General features: G+C 36.0%; 1 protein-coding gene across 9 annotated transcripts in view; it reads left to right on the top strand.

The window, feature by feature from the left end:
* Window positions 1–21,080, top strand: part of ACOX3 (acyl-CoA oxidase 3, pristanoyl) — a 34,262-nt gene extending 13,182 nt beyond the window's left edge. For 5 of the 9 annotated variants that reach the window (XR_014584433.1, XR_014584434.1, XR_014584435.1 and 2 more), the window contains 12 exons: window positions 4,257–4,353; window positions 4,782–4,964; window positions 6,355–6,477; window positions 7,851–7,971; window positions 8,462–8,581; window positions 9,259–9,372; window positions 11,038–11,153; window positions 13,882–14,056; window positions 14,612–14,679; window positions 15,308–15,394; window positions 16,736–17,923; window positions 19,394–19,532. Coding sequence is in view for 4 of the 9 variants with exons in the window: in XM_083836275.1 (XP_083692401.1) it covers window positions 4,257–4,353; window positions 4,782–4,964; window positions 6,355–6,477; window positions 7,851–7,971; window positions 8,462–8,581; window positions 9,259–9,372; window positions 11,038–11,153; window positions 13,882–14,056; window positions 14,612–14,679; window positions 15,308–15,394; window positions 19,394–19,513 (1,324 nt within the window). In the remaining 5 variants the exon portion in view is untranslated. Of the gene's footprint in view, window positions 1–4,256; window positions 4,354–4,781; window positions 4,965–6,354; window positions 6,478–7,850; window positions 7,972–8,461; window positions 8,582–9,258; window positions 9,373–11,037; window positions 11,154–13,881; window positions 14,057–14,611; window positions 14,680–15,307; window positions 15,395–16,735; window positions 17,924–19,393 lie in introns of all 9 variants that reach the window. The other 4 variants (XM_083836275.1, XM_083836277.1, XM_083836276.1 and 1 more) reach the window with 1 other exon arrangement.
* The last annotated feature ends 1,159 nt before the right edge of the window (window positions 21,081–22,239 follow it).

The raw sequence follows: 22,239 nt of genomic DNA, 5'->3' as shown, positions 1-22,239 counted from the left end.
GGATTCAGATCTGGTCACGAAGTTGTTTTATCACCTGCAGAAACAGGGCCTCACATCTGTAGTACATTTCAGACAGCCTTTTTTTTTCCTTAGCAGAGCTGTGTCTGCTCTTGACTTTTGCAGGGGTCTAACCATCCGGAACTCCTTGCCAGACTGGTACTTAACCTATAAGAACTGTGGGGTGAGTGGGTTTTTGTGTCTCCATGAAGTCCATTAAGATAGGATTAGGAGGCCTCTGTTGTTTTACTACTGCTGTTGAGCATTTCTTCTACAGACCTGCATTCTTAGATTAGTCTTGTTCATAGAAACTGGAGCTAAAATACTGTGTTTCAGTTTTTCCCATCCTCTCTGTAACTTTTCTCAACTTTAACCTTTCTGTGAGTTTCAGTCTGGAATACGCGGCTGTTTTCTTTCTCTTCTACAAGTTTTTCACCAAACCTCTTAAATGTTATTCTTCCCAAGGTTTACTGTGTCTCATAAACAGCCGTGAGATCACTTGACTTGCAGATTTCCAATACCATTCACCTGCTTTCTGTTTCTGGCTAAAAGGATTGACGGAACTGTCACTGCACCATCTCTAACATAGTCAGTAATAAAAGCTGGCAGGACAGGCATTTTTGTGGGTCTGAAATTCACGAAAGCATATTTGAGCTATTTGTACCATAGGTAACAGCTTATTAATTTAGTACTGGCAAAAAGAGCTCATGGCTTTTCCAGCTGCTCTTTTTTTTTTTTTCTTTTTTATCAGCATTACTGCACACCAGATGAATTACTTTTGCATGATTTAAAGTCAGTAAGATTAACTTTGCTTGAAATGTTCCCTAAACCACTGGCCAAAGAACCCAAACAAAAATGTTACTATTGGAATAGTGCTTCACTCTGCTCAGCTAATCTTGGTAGAAGTGTATGAAATACAGTTGTTTTACCTGTGTACTAGATTCTGTAAAATTCCACATTTCTTTAGAGCATTATGAAACATATTTAAAGTGGCAGCTATCTGTCTTTTTTGCAGAGAAGTCTTAATCTCAGACACGCTAATTGCTGTGCAGAAGAGTCCCTAATTAGGGTAGTTTTCAAACCTATGGTCTTGTCATCACCATGTGAAACATAGACATTTTCCAAACTTGCTGGTACTTGATATCCCCATGGCTGTATATACAGTTCCATTATCGTAAGATATTTCTACTTTTCTTCAATTATTTAAGGAGATTTTCTCCTAAATGCGTTGACAGATGTGGTCCGTGTCTATTCACTATGCTTCCTAGGCTAATAACCATTAGAAATGTGATCATTGACTTCATTAAAGCTTACTATTTATTTTTAATATGTTCCGATATCAAGTTCAAATTGGCCAGCATGTCTCATAATTTCAAATAGCAAAATTCTTGGAGAAGGAGCATAACAGCAGTTGGCAGTCATTTTGTAACGTCGGCTAACTCCCAGATCCTGTAAGGTTCTGCTTTTATTTTCGGCATTGGTGCTTATAAGCAATATATCATATTTCTTAACACACGGGAGCTTTCTGTGGATTTTTTAATTGCTAATTTTATCTCTCTCATTGGCTTCTTAAAGTTTTTGCCGTTTTACATGCCTCTATTTTGATAGCAGCTTACAGAAAAATAAGGAAATAAAGTATATTTAATGGCCAATATCAAGGAAAGAAATCTGAACTTTTAAAACCTGAAAAAAAAAATCTGAACTTTTAAAAACTCAGTGTGCATTATTTGAATCAATGCTCACAATAAGAAAATAGGTTGTTATATAATGACTGGAAATTTAGTATTCTTGTTCACTAGCTATGAAAAATAGTGATTATAAGAAGGTATACTTTTTAATCAAAATAATTCTAGGTAACACTTTATAAGGTGCAGAACTACCTACCTTATACTTATGGCTGACGTATTATAACAAAACTTTCTACAAGATCTTCTCTTTCCATAAAGACTTGCTCTAGGTTTAGCTTTTTGGGTTTATATTACAATTGGAGAAATGGAGTAAAACTGTTCAGGTTATTTTGCTAGCTGTTTTGTTTGGCACACGTCTGCAACATGTTCAATATTAGTAGGCTTCCATTTCCTAAAAGGAGGTTATTTTTACATGGAAGATGTATATGTTAGTAGATACAGAGCTTCAAGCACACATCAATATAATGACTTTCTACAATTGCACAGCTTTGCTGAATGAATTGAACTAATCACTACAGTGTAAAACTGTAAAGGACAATTTATCGTCTTCATCGTTAATGCTACTGTGAATCTTGCCGTCATCATACACAGGTCTAAACATACTCCAGATATATATTTGCAAAGAGAAGTCCCAAGAGTTGGAACCTTTTGAAATTTCTTCGAAAACTGTGCCCAAAGAGTGTATCATATCTTTGTTAAGTCAACTTTTCCTGTAACCTGGCTCACGAGTCCAGTTTTTATCACCATTCAGTAGCTTTTCTAAATGATACTTCATTGCATTCTTCCATGCATATTTTCCTGCTTGGGAGGGATCCTTTAGAAAAATCTGCAAGGCTGCCTTTCATCACTCAAATTCTTCCTTAAAATTCTCATTTGTTCTAATGGCTTGTAAGAAATGGCAATGATTAGCTACTGTGACCGGCAGATATATCAAGCAAGTATTCTGCAGCAGTTAGTGTCTGCCTCACAGGGACCTAAACCTTGCCATACACACTCTCTTGTAATTAAAGTAATGAGTAATAATTTTTAAAAAGTTCAGATTCTATCTAGTGTGCGTGCTATTGCTTAAAAATAATAGGGTTGCTATACATTCTTAAATGTGATTAATTTTATTTGGTGTACAGGGAGCAGAGAAAGTGAATTTAGCCAAAAGATCTTTTTGGAATGAGATTTTTTGTTTTCAGTGATCAGACGAAATACAAACAAAGATGTATATGAGATTTTTGGAAATTCTGAATTTGGTTCTATTATGTAGTGTTGTCTCACTGAAACTCACACTTAATAAAGCACATGTATAAGGCCAGTAAGCAGCTGGTTCTTGGTTAGGATAGCCTGCTTTTCTCTGTGGCTAAGTTTGAAAATAGCCTGTATCTCTAAGGCTGAATAAATTCAGTATGCAGATATGTTTCCTTGGAAACAACTCGTAATTTTAAAGCACATGCAGCAATGCAGCCCTTATGTAATTTATTAATGTGAAAGACCTGGCTCTCATGGGCCTTATTAAGTAGATCAGCCTGTATTGGCAGGCAAAAGGAATTTGCTTTGATTACATATGCAGCTTTTCAAGTGCTATTAGATACTGAGATATTTGTGAGTTGAGCAGATACTACCCCTATCGAGCCAAGTTGTACTGCCCGTTTTGGTGAAACAGTTCATACACTTTCTTCCTGAAGAATATGAATATTTAGGACAGTCTGCCTATTCTAACAGCTTCCTTCTTTATTGCTGCTAAGGTGCCACAATTTAGAAAAGACAATGTCAGTCATTCCTTCTTAAGATGCCACATTCCAGGGAATAGCAGTCCTAGTATGAGTTCAAGCAAAGGAAGGTTCTCGTTTCTGTTCCTTCTTAGTGCACTAATTCAGCTGTGTACTCATTTGTATTAAAGAAACATGGAAGACCCTCACGGATCTATATTTTAGACTCACACAAATAAAGTGTCCCCCTATTCCAATGCATTTACCATCTCCAGACTGCAATGAGCAACCCCTCAGTACACCAGTAAGACATTTGGTTTTGTAGAATTATCAGTGGCAAGGAATTCTTTGGAATCAGAATGGCCCAGCCTGATTCTAGCAGGAGAAGAGAATTGAATTGTTCATCTTCCCAAGCTTTTTGATAACTGAGATACCAAGCTAACTCACTTTCCTGAGTTCATGCAGACAGAGAGGTATATGGTCTGTCGCTGAAAGTGTCTATTGCACTGACTCTGTATAAGGTCTCTACACAGAAAGCTGTACCTCTGTAACTACACAGAAAGCTGTCCCTCTTCTCCAAGAGAATATATTGCTCTTCCTTCTGTTAGTATGGGTTTTTTTTGTTTGTTTTTTACTTATTTTCTTATGGAGTTGCTCAAAGGGTACCCTGAGGGTTTGTTTTTTTAAGCATCACCTTAATTTTTGAAAAACAAATTGAAGAGTGACAGCAAATAATCTCTCATACTGAATTTCCTTTACTGGCCTGAGTATGAATACATACTATCCAAAAATTACCTACCTGGCTTGATGGGTTCACTGATATATGCATGATATCAAGGTAGATTTTACATTACTTGTGTGTTTGTTTGACCAGGTTTGCCATGTTTCACAACGTCAGGATACCTAAAGAAAACATACTGAATATAGCTGGAGATGTCACAGCTGAGGGGAAATACTCAAGTTCTTTCAAGGTATGAATCAAAGTTTTTTTGTTTTTGTTTTTTTTTCTATTAATATAGTAATGTAAGTATACAAAGCTACAAGTAGGTTAAGAGAGAGAGCATGAGCCTCATATGTTGGTAAGCACTAGATACCTTGACCTCAATGATTGTTGACAGAGTGTCAACATGAATGCTGATTTTCTAATTGTCTTTTCAGTGATGTCTAAATTCACCTTATTGATTTTACTGACTTCTTGCTTTTTGAGGTACCTCATCAGTCCCAAAGTATTTTAAAGAAACTGCTTTGGATCTTTTCTGAACACCTTAACTGTCTGTATCAGTAAATAAAACTGTCCAGCCCTCTGGTCTTCTGATCATGCTCCAGAGTTGTATCTTTATGGGGTAGGCAAATGAAACGTTAGCCTCCTCCATTTACTCTGTGTCTTTTATCCATTTAGGATGTTAAAGAGCGTTTTAGTGCATCTCTTGGATCTTTGTCCATCGGCAGAATTCTGATCACAGCAGTTTCTGCGACCAATTTAAAGCTTGCCTTATCAATAGCCATTCGCTTCTCAGCAACTCGCCATCAGTTTGGACCAACTGATGAAGAGGAAATACCTGTTCTTGAATACCAAACACAGGTAAAAACTTTGGACTTTGCATCTATAAACTTTTATGTAGTGACACTCAGATTCAAAGCTACTGCAAATCAAAATAGTGACACAGAAATTAGTGAAATTAAAGTTGTCTTTCTCATCTGAGGTGTAGATCCAGTGCAGTTTTGGGTGTTCATCGCAGCTTAAGACCTCTTAGCACTTCTCTTGGCTTGATCAGAGTTTTGAGATAAGTTCTTGGACTAGCGAAATAAATAAATAAATAAATAAATAAATTTGTGTCTCTCTGAAGTACCTAGAACCATGTGTCTTCTAAAATAGTAACCGTTTCAGAGAAAGGCTGTCTTCTGTGTGCACAGAGAAGTACTGATGAAGAAACTAGCATAAAAAATGTCAGTGTATCTTTTGCTATTATCCTCATTTTCTCTTTTTTAGACCTTATTCTTTAAAAGTATACAAACCAGTGATAATCATTGTAGCAAACCTCAAGCCAGCACTAATTTTGAGAGGAATATAGCCAACCTTTATTTCCACAGAATATGCAGATGAAAAATAACCTTTTGGTCTGAAAAAATAAAATGAGTAGTTATGGTAAACTAGAAAATAGTGAAAACTCAGACCAGTTGAATGAGAAAGGTTGTTACATAAGAAGTGCTAGAATAACAAACCCACCCATTCTGTCCTTGCAAAGTAGGTGCCTTTTTTCCAGGCTTGCATTTAATCTTGCAATTTTGTAAGTTTTCATGTGTTTCAACAAACTCTAGCAAAAGCTACCTTCTTTCCACCTCATCTAAATAAGCCTGGTTCTACTTCCCACTACTTTGTGAACCTCTATTTTGTTCAGGTTCAGCTTATTCTGTAGGCTTTGCTTGCTGAACCTTCATTCCCTTCTTTCTCCACTACAAAAGCTTCTTTAATTAGTTTCCCTTCTCCTTCATGGGCTTCCATCTGATTTGCATATAAAGATGCTTTTTCTCTTCTTTCCAGACCTGTTTTTTTTTCCTTTCCTTTTTTTCCTCACAAAATGCAAAGAGCACTACTAATTTAACGTTCAGCAATGAACAAGCAAGTGGAACAGTTACATCCTCTGCCATGGTGGTGGACTGTGGTATGCCAGATATCGTGTAAACATGGAGCAAAAATACGTCATTGGTCCCCAAAGCTGCAGTGAACTTCTGCACTGGCCTAACAGGATGTTTATCACAAATTCATAAAATCCATGGACTGAAACAGTGTAACTATATGTTTATAAATGATTATTGCTAACTTCTCGTCACCATAACTTCACATACATCTCCAATTTGAACAAAATGAAAAATAATGGTTTTTTTTTCAAAATTATAGGATAGTTTATATATATATATAACTATAAAGTGTATATCAGTTTTCAATCAAATCTATTTAATTTTTATTCCAGCAATGGCGTCTTCTTCCTTATTTGGCTGCTGCGTATGTCTTAGATTATTTCTCCAAATCACTGTTTGAGAACTTCGTAGAATTTTTTGCAGGCTTATTGACAAAGCAAAGGAGTCAGAGGCAGGTGAGATATCTGCACATTTCCTCTTAGCTGCGTTGTTACTTCAACAGACTGGAAATTGTTAAGTGAAGGACCTGCTTAGAAGTAGGCTGTCTTACAGTCATGAATGATAGAGCAATGTCTCAGAAATATGGATTAATAAAGTTGCATTTGGAAAAGCTCCCGAATGAGTTTTAATGGAGTGGTTAAAGTTTTATTGGTTTCACTGGGATTTAAGACTATGTCCCCTTGCAAATTGTTTATCATAAGTATATGATAATGTAAATTCAGTTCATGACTGTTATAAAAATGATGTTGCAGGAGGCATATATCAAACACTTTCCAAAATGATGCTATTCTTAATTACTGCACAAACTATGCAAGTCTGGCTTGAGTTTGCAATTCATATTCATGCATTAGGAAATATGCTTTTGGAGAAAAACGTTAATATTTTTGAGTTTTAATGCTGAATTTCTCAACTACTCACAGACCGTCAGAAGTTACCCGTTTATAAAGTAGTTTGATCTATCAGTCTCTGCAAGGACTGATTCTCAGCCAAAATAACTGCAGTATGTTTTTTTATAGCATATAAATTATATATATATATATATATATATATATTTAAATCTTGACATTTTTTACTGTAAGGGCCTACACAGTGGCTACATATTGCTCAGATCTCACTTAAACATTCAGTTTTTTCCAGTTAAAATAAAGCCTGTGATAGATTTCTGTGCTAGTGGCTGGGTATTGTAATTTATCCTCTTTGCACAAACCACAGAAGAGTCTGTTTGATTATTTGATCTGTTATTTTATCTCTAGAGGTCTCCAGTGCAGTCACTAATCTTAGGCAAAACTCAGATTGTAACAGAAAAATCTGCCTGTTGACAGTGTTAAGAAAGTAATCCTTATGAACTTCTTTTGTTGTATGAGAGATCTGAAAAAAAAATAAAAAAAATGGGGAATTGCTCTCAAACAATTTTGGTGGTATTAACCCAACATCTCTAGAAAATCTATGTAGTATGGAAATTCCAAGCACACTTTCAAGGGAAGGCCAACAGCATTAGTGTCAATGCAGAGCCATATACTCATGTATCCATTACCTGGCACAAAATTTTCCTGTTCCCTATAAGAATGCCAGTATCTAAGGTTTTTATGGCAGTTTTTTGTTTTGTTTTGTGTGGTTTTGTTTTGTTTGTTTGTTTTTTGTTTTGGGGGAGGAACAGCAAAAAAAAAAAAAAAGGTTCTGCGCTTACATAGATCTCAGAAACTTGTATGTATGTATTTCAGGTTAGTCTTTTTCTTCTTCAAAAGCAGTACACTTAGCTATGGCTTTAATTGGTCACAAACCTACTTTGCGTGAAAATGATTACTAACTTGTAGCTTGTTTTTACAAGGCTGATTTGGGACGTGAGATTCATGCCTTATGTGCTGCCAGCAAACCACTGTCTTCTTGGACTGCTCAGCAGGCAGCCCAGGAGTGTCGAGAAGCTTGTGGAGGACATGGTTACCTTGCAAGTAAGTCACAAACTATTGCATGCACTAATAAGAAATAAAATGATTATATTCACATGTACTTTAACTGTTGTTGCATCATGGTATACGAATTTTAGGAATATATTTAGAAAGGGATTTTTCCTCACATTCATATTTTAAAATTTTATTCCTGATACCACATAAAAAGAACTAAACCTGCGCAGTATCTGCAGCAGCATTTGGACAAAATAAGACTGTCTTTTTCAGTCTCAATTCCAGAAGTAAAGATGCAGATTTTATAGAGGAAAGTTCCTCTTCTAAGTTGAATGTCACACTTCTCTAAAGTCTTCACAGTATACATTTTCACAAGCTAACAAGTGAACTTTCAAGCTGACACGTTTGTAAGAATACCTGTATATACAGGAACAGACAACTCTTAAATTTTGTTACAGTATAATTATTTAATCCCTCTTAGCTTCCTTTTGATGCATTGCATTTTGATGCATTAACATGTTCACTTGTTCTTTTTAAGTGAATCGTCTGGGTGAAATCCGAAATGACAATGATCCAAACTGCACATATGAGGGAGATAACAACGTCCTGCTTCAACAAACCAGCAACTACTTAATGAGCTGGATGAATTGCATAAGAGGTAAGTTTTTTATTGTGGCATCATGCGTTGGACCCAGCAGTGAGTAGGTAATGGAATTAGGAGGTAATTTCATACTGAATGCAACTGATAGTCATTTACTCATTCTGTAGAGCATAAATAATGTGCTACAGACTCCATCATATGATACATTCACAAATACACAGATACTTGCTGCAAGAAATATACTTTTTCATGTGTCTTGCAGTAGCTAACTAGATGTTTTGCCATTCTTAATCATGTTAAGCAGTATTTTACTCCCTGAGAAGTGCAGGTTAGTTCAATGGAACTACTCCTGAAGTCATTCTAAGTCTGGGTATGCTCTGTTCATTATACTTAAAACAGTTCATACCACCTAACTTGGTAGCAGTCTTCTTCATCGGTACATGGTGTAGTTCTTCAGACAGATGATTTTGTTTCAGTTTTCTAGCAGTAATTTTCACCAGCTGGAAAACTCAGCAATAGGAGTTGAATCTTATGGGACTTATAGGCAGTGATGTCATTTTTTTCAGCACTTGTCGGCCATCTCATTTGGCTGGACTAGGCCATAATAAAATAAATATTATGTCCTAATTGCATCTGGCCTTTCAAGGGTATGCATGGCTTTGTAATAGGCTTTTAGTTCCAAAGAGTCTAATTTATCTTCTCATAAATCAGTTTTATTTTCTTTGGTATTTCAGATAAAGTGCCTTTTGAATCCCCTCTTGGAACAATAAACTTCTTGCAAGACTACCATCACATCCTTGGCTGGAAATTCACAGCCATTAGTGTTGAAGACTGCATGGACTCCTCAGGTAGACTTTTGTTGTTGTTAAACTCATTCTAGAATCTTAAATTCTTTCCAGATCTAGAGATCGGAGATTCACTCTCCTCTATTTATTACATATTTTTCACATTGCTATTTGCTGACTTTCTTTGTATTAAATGCATTTCAGTTTTCATTTCAAAATAATGCTTTTTTATCCCCAGCCTTAATTTTGGAATCAAAGATAGCATCAGTTGTTTTTCTTCCATTTTCATTCTTCTAAAATATAATTTATAATCTTTTTTTTTTTTTGCCACTGCATCATTGTTTTCAAGTGAAACTGTTGTGAGGGTAACGGATTGTTAGTACCTTGGAATTTTAAAATTTCTTATTTTAGGAAAAGATACACATGATTTAGAAATCTGTTGGGAAGGGCTTTAAGTGTGTACACTCTTGACAATTGCTTCGGAGTGCATGGAGGAAAAAGAGTAATGGTGAAAGAAAACTCCCTGCAGTTTTCCTGGCTTACTGTACTATAATCAAGTATGACATGACATGCTGTTCCCACTTCTGTATCACTGTGAGCCTAGATTGGCCCTTAGAGGCAAAAATTAACAGAGAAATGAAGAGATAATGAGATAACGACAAGGAAATGAGCAAAAGTGGATTTGTGAAACTGAGAACATACTAGATTAAGAAACTCCAGTCTTAATGCATAAGGGACAATAATATTGGTTCCTAAAATTCAGTAACCACTTCAGTGCTCAAATGATTGCAGAAAAACTGTGCTTTAGGTAGTGATGCAGAGTATCAATATGGTACCATAATAGATATGGGGAAAACATGAAGAAACTCAAAATATAAAGGCTTATAAGAAAAAGATTAATTCAGAATGACTGCATGCTTTCTTCTTTGTTGTATGTCTCCAGCTTGTGAAGTCCAGCAGAGCACAAACTGATACCTTAAAACATTTTCTCTTGTGTTTCCCACTGAACCAGATTACAGTTTAAAAAATATATGAATCTGTTTATTGTTGCATTCTGTTAGAAGCTGGGATTTTAAAACAGGTGCCTAGGCAGCATGTGAACCCTCATAATTGCCTAGATAATATCCTACATAAAATCTTCAGCTAACACACATGTTGTCAGGATTTATTACAAGGACTTTATGCTGAAGTACTTTTCCCCTTAATAGTTCCAGGCTGCTGTAAAAAATGTAACACAAGCGTACAAAGTAGTACATTCACATACAATTACATTTGGCCACCTTTGCAATGTTAGAAATCATGCGTTTTGCAAGCATGTAACATCACACCTGCGAAGGGGGTGGGCCCACAGATTGTGTGCCTTCTTCTGTTCTTGTATTTTCAGAAGAGAATGAGTATCTTATAGACCTAGGTCTTAATATGGGAGAGAGTATAGCAAGGTAAAAAATTTGATCGAATCAGAAAATACTTGCATCTAAATTGAGCTGTAGACATATCTTGTCTTTTAACTTGGGAACAGTTGGAACTAGTGCATGGTCAGGTACAGTAGGTCTTCACTGTATCGTTTTAATCTATTTTACCCAGCATTTATTTACTGCAGCTACAATAATGGGCAAAGTGTTATGTTAATGGATCAATTAACATCTTCACTTTTCATCTTAGGTAAATAACAAAAAAACCACCTAGACTGCAGTAGAATCTGCATGTGACTTCTTCTCTTTTCCACAGTTCCTTTAGCAGCATATAAGTGGCTGGTTTGCTACCTGCTCCGAGAAAGTGACCTAAAGCTGAGAAAGGAGAAGCAGTCAGGGCAAAGTGATTTTGAGGCAAAAAACAACTGTCAGGTAATGCTTATTTAGCTTTCTTATTTTGTTTACTTATTTTCATCCAGGTTTGCCAGATCATTTTAGTTTTATCTTCTTGTCTCAGGAAGTACAATTTCCTTAAGCAAAAAGCAGCGAGTCATATAACTTATAACATGTAATTCCTGTCCATATGAATCGTATTGAACATGATTGAAGGAGGACGATTATGATCAACAGAAGTCTTCCAGGATATATTTCCTTTCAGAAAAGTTGCAGGCATGTGCTGGATGGTGTATATAAGTTTGTTATCACAACTTCTGAAAACTAAATCTGCTACTATTAAATCTACTGTGGCATCTGATTATTACATCTCCATCTGCTCTTTTGGCCAAATACATACTGTAGGAAAGAATCTTGCTCTGGCAGATAGGTAGACTAGATGACCTAATAGGTCTTTTCCATCTCCAGTTTCTATAGTGCAAAGTACTCATGAAAGATACCAGACTGAAAGCATTGGAACCTGAAAAGGAAACGTTGACAATCTACAAATAGCAGATCCACTCTCTCACCAGAGAGTTCTAACAGCTAGTAATGGCTTAACTCCAAATTTTGGTTTATATCCCCATGCTCCCCAAATTCTTCTGGTACCTTCATGAGAAACTGGCTTGTATCCAAGAAAATAAGACTTGTCATTTGTCACCGAGGAAGGAGATCTGTTCCCTGAAGATGGGCAATGTGGTTTACCTTATCTGCAAAGCTCGTTAAAAAGCAGCAGGAAGGAAAATTCAACTCTTCACCTAGAAAGATCCAGTCTGGCTTCAACAAGGGATGGTCTATGTAAAACCACTGGTAGAGGAGAGGAAAACTTTCCTCTTTTTACTCTAGAAGCAGTCTATTAGAGGTGCCCGTCAGGGTGAAATTCAGAATGAGAATTACCCTCCAGTTGAATGCAAGATAAGTTTCAGAAATTTGAATCTGATTGCTTGTCAGCTGGCCAGCTCCTGGGAGGCTTGTGCCAGGGCCAGAGAGGATAGTTTGCACAGCGGCATTAAGATTATTCACCTCACTTCTCTTCAGTATGCTAAAATTTAAAGAAATTTAGGCACACAGCTGCTTTTGAGATAGGCTTTGATATACCTCAGGTCATTAGGTTTTCTTTTCTCCCTACAATTCATCTTCAGAACAGAGGGATTTCTTATTTTAAATGACATGCCTCAAAAGTATCTGAAAATGATTTACAAGCTGTGCTTTAATACATGTTTGATTTAAAACTTTCTGGGCATGAAGAAACACTTCTCTGTCAGCCCACTGGCTGACAAATATATAGTATTTTTTCTTGCTATGGGAAATCTGGAAGAGATTCCTAACTTAGGTCCCAAGGCAGAAAGGAGAAAGTACTTTATATTACTTGTCTATGATGTCTCACACTGGTTGGAAGTTTACCAACTTCAGGAAGCAAGAAGGTCCATTTCTTTTCAGCCAGGAGCTTGATAGAAACAATACAGAATTGCAAGCAAAGGTAAAGAAGGAAATAGAATTTATAGGAGAGAAGAATAGGGAATTAATTGTTAATATTGCATTTGGGATATTGAAACCTATGTCATTCTGACTAAAGAATTGACATTTCAATATTCTGATATTAAAAAGTCTATCTATTAAGGGGGAAGTCATCCCTAAACCTGCAGATAGTAGCGATTTTGCAATTTATACTTGTATCCGAGCTTGGTCATAAGTATGCCACTGTACAGTTATCAGTAGAGATGCAGTGATCTTTGGAATATGCCTTTTTTAAATCCTACAATCGATTTAAAAGCAAAGATGATAAAAGTATTTTTTAAAAAAGGAAAACTAATCAACTAATTCTTAATGAAACAAATTCAACAAATGGGATAAGAGCAAACATCAGTTTACATCAGTGCAACAAATCAGCCATTACAGTTCTATGTTCCTGTTCTGTTCACCAACTAAAATGTTTTCAGCCAGCAGTCTGTTTGATGACAGGACATATATGCACCATCATACAGCAAAGGTGAAGTACAAAAAAGTTGACAAGCCTTTCTGTATGAGTACAATCACTTAAAGTTTCATATTCCATACTAACAGTGACTATTAAGTGGTGACTTTTGCCTTTCTGATCTCATAGTTGGCAAGGATTAGTTGGGTAGTTCTTTCAAAGCATGTTGCACTGAATAGACTCATGCTAACACGATCAGATTTTATTATTTGAATGGACTGTAGTAAGTTTTCAGTAGGTTACTGAACAACTTTGACATTTTTATCCTCGTTATAAAATTCTGCATAATATTAAATAAATGTAAACCATCCTTTATCGTTTTAGAGTTAAATGGGTTTATTAATAACCCTGAAGTTAGCAGTCCTGATTTTGCTTGGTCTTCTGTCTAATGTAACTACTTGCTCCCATACAGTCTCGGTGCAACATGCACTGCCAAGTCAGTGTATATTTTAGGTATACAATCTGTGCTCCCTTTAGATTGGTATAAGAGACTACTCAAAGTGGAACACAGTAGAAAATTAGGATCTTATTTCTAAAGGGGCATTTCATGAAGTCTTTTATAACTAACCTTTGCAAAGACATTGTAGAGTTTTTTCTCCTAGAGTTTCTTCTTAGACTTTCTTTAATCTCAAGCTGCAACAGCAGATCTAAACAGTTCTGCACTGACATCACCACAGCAATGCCATTTTGCAGCAGCTGAGGATTTTTTCCTTGTATTTCATTACTCAATATCCTTCTCTTCTCTTTCCTAAGGTGTACTACTGTCGATCACTAGCCATTGCTTTTATTGAACAAACAGTCTTACAAAGATACCATGACTACACTCATGATCCCAACGTACCATCTGCTCTGCAGACAGTGCTTAAGAATCTCAGTGCTCTGTATGGACTCTGGTCTTTAAGTAAACATCTGGCTGTGCTCTACCAAGGTGAGATCAGCTCCCTGACTACATATTATACATGTCACTTTATAAAAGCCCTAACCTAAAGGTTAGGGATTTTTTTCCTAAGTTTTATTTTAGCAGGGGGAGGGACGCCATGATTACAGCATTTTCTTACTGCCTTTGTAACGTAGAATATTCATTCTGGACAAAATTTTCAGGAGCGTGGATCTGAAGCTACAAATTAACCCAGAAGAATCTCTCATAGCTCTGAGGTGATGGAGGATTCACAAGTTTTGATGTGGCCCAGTGCTTGGGGGAGACAGCAGGATAGGAAGCCAGATGTTATAGTAGATGCCTGTTCATGCAAAAGTCTCCCAGTGTCTTAGCCTAATGGTTTTGCAGTCAGCTCATTAATAAATGACAGTCAATCCAATTACATAGGAGCATTTGGTCTCTTGAATACTGAACTGATAAACTCCTTACTAAAAGAGTTTTTAGGATTTTTAAAAGGATTTTTAACTCCTTACTAAAAGGATTTTATCAGTGTAATCTTAACCGCTTTAAGTTTCTTTGATCATTTTGTTGTGAATGTATTTGCAGGTGGCTATGTTTCAGGTGAACAAGCTGGTAGATTTATTCAGAATGCTATTCTGGAGCTTTGCTACAGGGTAAGCAAATCAATATTATTTGTTGTGTTTAAAAAATATAGTATATAGATACTAAAAAAGAGATGTGGCATATATTCCATACTTGAAGGGATAAATTAGCAGGACATTGCCTCAGTAGTTTCCGAATAACTTGATGTAAAGAGATTAGTAACTCATTGACCCGGAATCTAGTCCTAGCTTATTTACCAGAAAATGAGAAATGGTATAACTTACAAAATAATGATCTCTTTACCTGTAGTCTTGCAGTCTTCATTGGAAAGACATCAAAATACTGTAATGCACTGCTACTTAATTCATTACTGTGTTAGCTCATGAATTGTTTTTCTCAGCACAAAAGCTTTTCAGAGTGGGTCATATTTTTCCCAGGTAAATAAAATTTAGAAGAAGAATTTAGAAGTTATGTCTTTAAAGTTCTAAATTCTATGTTTTTATGTGTATAAACAGTATGATCTTGGTTGAAATATGTTTTAGAATACAGTCTCTTTTTGGCAATTACACTATTATTTTTTCTATTAAGTTACCACTAACTGGTACTTTATGAAAATAATCTTTATGCTGTTCTGTAGTTCACTGATAGCCATAGACAACTGCAGAAGTTGCCAAATGTATGTCTTTTTTTTTTAAACAGTTGAAAGATGATGCAGTTGCCCTTGTTGATGTCTTTGCTCCTCCTGACTTCATTCTCAACTCTCCCATTGGTAAAGCTAGTGGTGAGGTAAGAAAACCTGTTTTAGTACTAGTGAGTCTAATCACTAAGAATGATGTGTCCTGTAAATAGCCGTAACATATTCAAAACACTTCACAGCTAAGCAAGAAAAGATGACCCTTTGTTAGCAGAAATTATATTAGTTAAATTGACATCAGCAAAGCTTGACGTTTTGAATTTATTTGCTGGAGATACACTTCAGTCGGAAAGTTTTACAGTATTGTTTGAATTTGCTCTTTTGGGGACCTGTGCTGCTGAACTGGAAAAAAAAAAAGTTGTACCATCTTCTAAGATTAATTAGGAAGTAAAATATCTTTAGTATATAGCTTAATACCTCAGAGAGCTAGTAAGATGTATTCTGCCTAGGACTTTTTATAAGATTGTGCTGCATTTATTGGTATTCACTTAACACCCAGTTTTGTGTGATGTACCTATAAATGGTGTAGAAATCAGTTCCTTCTCTTAATTTTTCATAAAATACTAATTTTAATAGGAGAAAGGAAAATTGAAAATTCAAATATGTAAGTATTTTTCAAGACAAAAATAAATTGGTATGATATCACCAGCAGTGCATCATACATCCAGCAACAAGTCACATATTCCAAGGTACAATTAGAGCCAGCACATTTTGACGCCAAAATTAGCTCTGTTTGGAATTTCTTGCATATATGGGAGGGTCGAGGAAGTTGACGCTCAAGTTTCCCATCATTCTCCTAGTAAATCAGGGGAGTTTGGCACACACCGCAATCAGATTAATTCATCTACTCAGTATGTTTCTAACCCTTGGCAGTTGTGTAGTCAATAATTCTCACCAAGTACTTTTACACTGTCTTTCATCTAGCAATCTCGGAATAATTAAAAATCCCACTTAATCATAGCTCCTAGAAACCTTTCAATGTAAGTGTGTGTGTTTACATAATTCATAGCTTAGGAAACACAAGCCCCAAAGGTTAAGGATTGTTAGAATTGTAGAATATATGCAGCAATTGTCACAAGGTGACAGATAAGTTGTTACGAAACTCTGGTTTTGTTTACTTCATTTATGATAGATTCGTAGAAGCCAGCATCTCCTCCTTACTCTTACCTTTCTACTCTGCTTTGAGCATGTAGGAACAACCTGTCATGAAGTGCTTCCCAAGTGTTGTACCAAGCAGTATGTAGCAGTTTGGGTCCCTTGCTAACCAGTACAAGGTACAGCATTACCCAAGGGGTCTCAGTGATCTCAATACAAATGTGAGGGACAGTGTTTTGTGAGCACCTCTCCTTGCTTAAATGAATATATTATTATTTATATATATTATATATATAATACAAATTATATATCCACCTATATCTGCTATATCCTTTCAGAGGTGTCACCAGACCTACAAGCAGGATGCAGGATGTGGGTGCACCATGGATTTGGCTTTACTAGGTCATGGTTCCTCTCTGATTTTTTTTATTTTTTTTTTCTTGGCGTATTTAAGGAGCTGTATTTCATTCCAAAGCCTCAGTAAACCAAAAATTCTTGCTTACTGGCCAGCCCTACTCAGCAGAGCCAAGCTGTGGGATAACTATTACGTGGAGATTGGTGTCACAATACAGCAGTTTGGTTTAGTGTGGAGAGACCCTGCAGAGAATCACTAGAGCCTGGGGAGAGTGCCAGGAAGTTTGACAGGATTGCTGAGTCAAGTGTACTCAATGCTTTTCAATATTCTTTGTCTGTGTCTTTATGTCTCAAGTTGTCCATCGTTCCCATGGTGATCAAGCAATACAGAAGGCAGCCCAGATGTTTCTAAAGAGACGCTGACCTCACAGAATGATTACTTTGGTAACACAGTCTCTACAAATAAAGGAGGAAGGGCTTGCTCTATGTATCAAGCCACCTCAACAAGAGGACCGTAATTGTGATAGGAAGCTTTGTTTTCCTTCCTGTGGATTTTTGAGGCTTAAATTAATGAAAGAGGTTATGGGAGGGAACCTCCCAATGTAATTCTAAGGGAAGGAACATCATCTCTAAGACTGTAAAAATATCTGTATTGGCCAAAAGCCCATTGGTACCCAATATTCCGTCTCTAACAGAAGCTGACAGTGGATGCTATAGCCAAGAATACATGGCTAGTACACAGTGATCTGTTCCTAGAATACTACTCCCTTTCTACCAGTCAGCTGGAGATTGCTTATCACTAACTGATAAAACTGTCATGTGGTGGATTTGGCTATAACCTGGGGTTATTTATTATTATAATAACCTGGGGTTATTTTGTGCACTCTAACAAGAAGTTTGGATTGATTACTCACACAAATACAGAAGCCATGTAGACTTATTAAGGATGAATATTGGGAATTTGGAACTGATTTATTTCCATATACATCACTGAAATTAATGCAGTTTACACCCTTCTTACAGAATTTCCTTTGTTTAGAAAATCTATCACAAAAGAATGATGTCAGTTTATTCCAGCAACTTTGTATCTTCAGCTCAAGAGCCCTGCAATTAAGACTTTGGAAACCATCAGACAACCCACAGCATCAATTGCAGTACAGACCTTGAACAATGTGAGACAAGCAGATTAGGACTGTAAACCCTACTGACTTCCTAGTATACTAAATGCTTGCTAAGTTTTTTCTAAAATGATTGAGTTATATTGGGAAAGTAATTTCAAGCAGTGATATCTAACCCATGTTCTGCAGAATTCAGGGAGGTTTTCTGAACTGCCTCAAAGTCTGTGGTTTATAACTTGTGCATATATTTTCAACTCTAGTTTGAAAAAGTCTGCCAATCCCGCACTCAGAGAAAATACTTAAAGCTCCCTGTCTCCTGACTGTCTATATTTAATTCTTTGTTCAGTGCCATCTTTGCAACTTAATAAAACCAATGCAATCATTTTAGTACAAATTACAGTATGATACAGAATAGATTGTCCAAGCATAACAGGAAAATGAATTTAATTCAGGATTACCTATGGTGCACTGAAGTGGAGTGGCTTTCACCACAAGCCACAGTTCATAAGCAGAAGAAAAGCTTCCAAATCTATTATGGGCAGCTTTAAGCAATGATTAAGATTTCAGGTTTTATTTAAAAGAAACTTTGAAAATCTCAGTTTAAGTATGTGAAGTTATCTCTGTGTTTATTTCAAGGTTAATTAAAAATTGTTAGACAATGTTAAGCCAAGCTTGGAATGGGTGAAATAGTTAACATAATCAAGGTGAAAATATATTTAATACTCAGAGGATTTATGTCAGTATTTATTTAAATCACCACAAATATATAGGGTCAAGCCTTCTTTTGATGTGGATGAAAGGCTTTTCACTTTGTATGAGACCGCTGTTATACTAAATTAATATGGTATTGTGCTGTATTCAGCTCTACTGCTGAAGATACAGCCCTCCTCACCTTTCTATAATGTTATTTAAAGGTTTAAGCTTAAGTTAATTATGAGCTGCCAAATGTTTCTGAACTTACACTTCTACAGAATTAACTTCTCATGTACCTTTTTTAACTGTTCCACATTAAATTGCAAATTGATGAAGATTGACAAATTAACAATCTGCTTATAAGAGAGAACTTTCTTATGCTCGGACTGAACAGTGCACATCTGGGAGAGAAGTTGCAGTACTGTTCAGAAATGTGTTGAAATAAAGGTGAAAACAGACATGCATGAGTGCTTTCCGACAGTCTTCAGGTTTGGACAGAGCAAAGATTAGCTTAATTAGCTTGCTTCCAAATTTCTACCTTTCGTAATACAACTACTGTAAAATATAAAACAAAAAAATCATAAAGATTACTATTTCCCTGTTCTTATGCCAAAGATGGTCTAAATGATTTGTATGGATATTTGATGTTAAGAGTACTTTGAAATTTTGAGCTTCGTCTTTGTATTTATTCTTACATCTACATAATTGTTCACATTCATTACCTAAAAATTCAGTCACAGACTTGTTTCAACCAGTAAGTTTGGTAATTTATCTTGTAGAAATTTTCCTGGTTTTATTTTCTGTGTAATTTTTTTTCTTTTTTCTTTTCAGTTATACAAGAATATGTGGTCAGAGATCCTTCAAGGCAACAAAGCTCTGAACAGACCTTCGTGGTGGGCAGAATTCTGTATTAATAAACCTGTTACAGGCAGGCTGAGGTCAAGATTGTAAACCAAACAACTTGTAAAAGGCCGGATAGGCCTGAGATGGATACCATATTTCAAACATCAGGAGGAAATGAGACCATATGTCAAACACTGAAAAGAAAGATTTTCATATAGAAGTGCCAAGTTTTAAAATAACTTTGAAATCAGGTCCAACTTGGTCTCAAGGACTCTTAACATAATAATGACAGGAGTGGGAGCAACACATCTGCACACTATTCATATTTACTCAGTTAAATACAAAGAATGAAGGTTCATAATGATCGTTGCTTTGCAAAGTTTCTGTAAATGAAGTGTTCCAATTGCTCTCTTGACCACTGGCATATTACAGAAGTTAAATAGTTAAAAAACATTTCCTCCAGGGCATATGAACAAACTGAACAAATTATTTTTTTCAAGATTCTAGGATAATATTAGCAAAATAAAAGAGAATCGGAAGAAGAAAAGGAAAAAGACAAGAACATCAGAGCAGTGGTAAACCTGCAATAAGAGATAGGATTCATTCCTGACAACCATGAAGCTCTTCTGATTTACTTCATGCACCTCTGTGTTAAACTGCTTAATTGCTCTTCCAATGCAAGAAGAGGATTGGGTTTTTAGATAATCTGCCTTTGAATTGTGTGTATATCTGTACATACAACAAATCAAACATGATTCATGCATCTTTTTTTGATGTAGTAGTACAAACTCAAAAGTCTTGTATATATTTTCATTGTTGATTATAACATTTTCGCTGCTGCATAACTAGTATCAAGTCTTGTATATGTTGATGCACAGAAATTGCACTGTTTTAGGTCAGAACATATTCGAATTATTATAAATAAAGAATTAAAAGTACATACAACAGTGATAGGCATTATTAAATGTATTAGTATTTTTAACTTTCAGCTATATTAACTGTCAAATGTTTTTAACTGTCATTTTTCTTCAGAAATGGAAAAGACTAACAGAGCTTTGAAAATTCAGAATATTTTGTTTCAGATATGTTGTTAAAAACTAATTTTTCCTTTATTGTGTCTATGAACTGAAGTACTGTTATGCCTAAATCTTGTTTCTTTTTTTTTTGTTAAGAACAATCATTTCAAGCCAAAGAGATTATTTATCAGTTCAAAAGTTGAGTATTTATGGCTAATTATGGATAATTTTTGACTCAGGCTATTAAATGAATGTGAATTCAATACCTGAGTGTTGAATTCCACTTGAGCGGAATCAGACCCTTGTCTTTGTGGAGTTTTACAATTTCCTCAATAGCTGCAATGTCAATATTTGAAAGTAAGTCTTCACAGACTGGTACAATATGATCGAGTAGTTCTGTAGAGGCTTCTACCGTTCCATGCAAATCTCACAGAGTTCAGGAAACATTTCGTTGCTGGAGAATGCATTGAAAGGGCAGTGTCAAGATCTCTCAGAGGACCTCAAGGTACATTTATTTACCTTTATTTCCCAAACAGATTTTTTTAAGACTTTAAGAGCAATTCATGGTCAACTATAAGAAGATCACCCTCAACATACTTTAGTAAAAAACAAATAAAAAAATATATTTTGTGTAGTTCCATTGGAACTATTCTTTCTTCTTCTGTCTCAGTTCTTTATTCTTCTCTAATGAATACCGCAGTTCAGGATGTCCCAACACAAGATCTTTTTCTAGCTATTGATCTGTATGAAACAGTCAAAAGTTTAGCCATCTTTGCTGAAAAACAGATCAGTATTAAGTATTTATTTTCTTTGAACAGTTTTGTTTCTTTTAAGGATGTCCAATGGGTGGTATCATCCCATAGAACATATTAGATCACTACAGCTAGATTAGATTGTATAGAATTATGGAGTCATATGATTATCTTCATCTATTTTTTGTGTCACTGGGAAATCCAGCAGCTGTCTACTACTTGCGTTTGTGCAGACCTGATGGTAGTAGGTAGAGCGCATTGTGCCTTATATCCGGTGTGAACATCAGGATTTCTGGTATCAAAAGGGGCAAAAGGGAGAAGAGATGCCCTGCTGCACAAAATGGAGCAAGCAGCAGCACTGATCTGCCACTCCACATTCACTACTACCAACTGATCACAGCAACGTTATGTCTTACTGTCTTACACGTGTGGGATTTCACCGTCACCTCTCAGCTCTTTGTGAGCGATGCAGTCTTTTCCTGCCTCTATCCACATCTGGGAAGAAGAAACATAACAGAGCTGTATTTAAATCTTGTGTATAGACTAGAAGTTTATTTGTGAGACCTTTGCAGCCCAGAAGAAAAAGAGTGTTTTGCACATTTTTTTTTCATTAAGAAAACCCACTCCTGAAAAATCAGCTGTGTTGCATTAGAACTGAACTGAAGACACGCTGAGCCCCAAAGTTATCTACCAAACATGACAGGAAAAACATAATCCTATCACTTCTGTAGAAATATATCCCTAAACAGTTCCAGCTAATCTTATTTATGACTACTATTAAGTCAACATCCAAAATCCCTGATAAAAGCTGAGCCCCTCCGTACTGATAAGGACTACAAACTGACAGGGAAGTGTGCTGTTTGTACTGAAAACCTCCTAACTTTGACTAAAGCAAGCACTGCAGAGTCTGCCAGCAAGAATATGATCCTGGACAGGCAGAATTGGATACTCAGTAAAATGTCATGCTTATGGATGCTAATATGAACTGTGCAAGTCTTTCATGCGGCTTTTTTTTTTTGCTCCAAGTTTAGAGCTTTGTGGGATCTTTGAATACCCATACATTCAC

Source organism: Anser anser (assembly GCF_964211835.1).
Source record: "Anser anser genome assembly, chromosome: 4".
Classification (NCBI taxonomy): domain Eukaryota; kingdom Metazoa; phylum Chordata; class Aves; order Anseriformes; family Anatidae; genus Anser; species Anser anser.
Note: the sequence above shows the minus strand (reverse complement) of the source record. Positions and strands in the feature narration are given on the sequence as shown.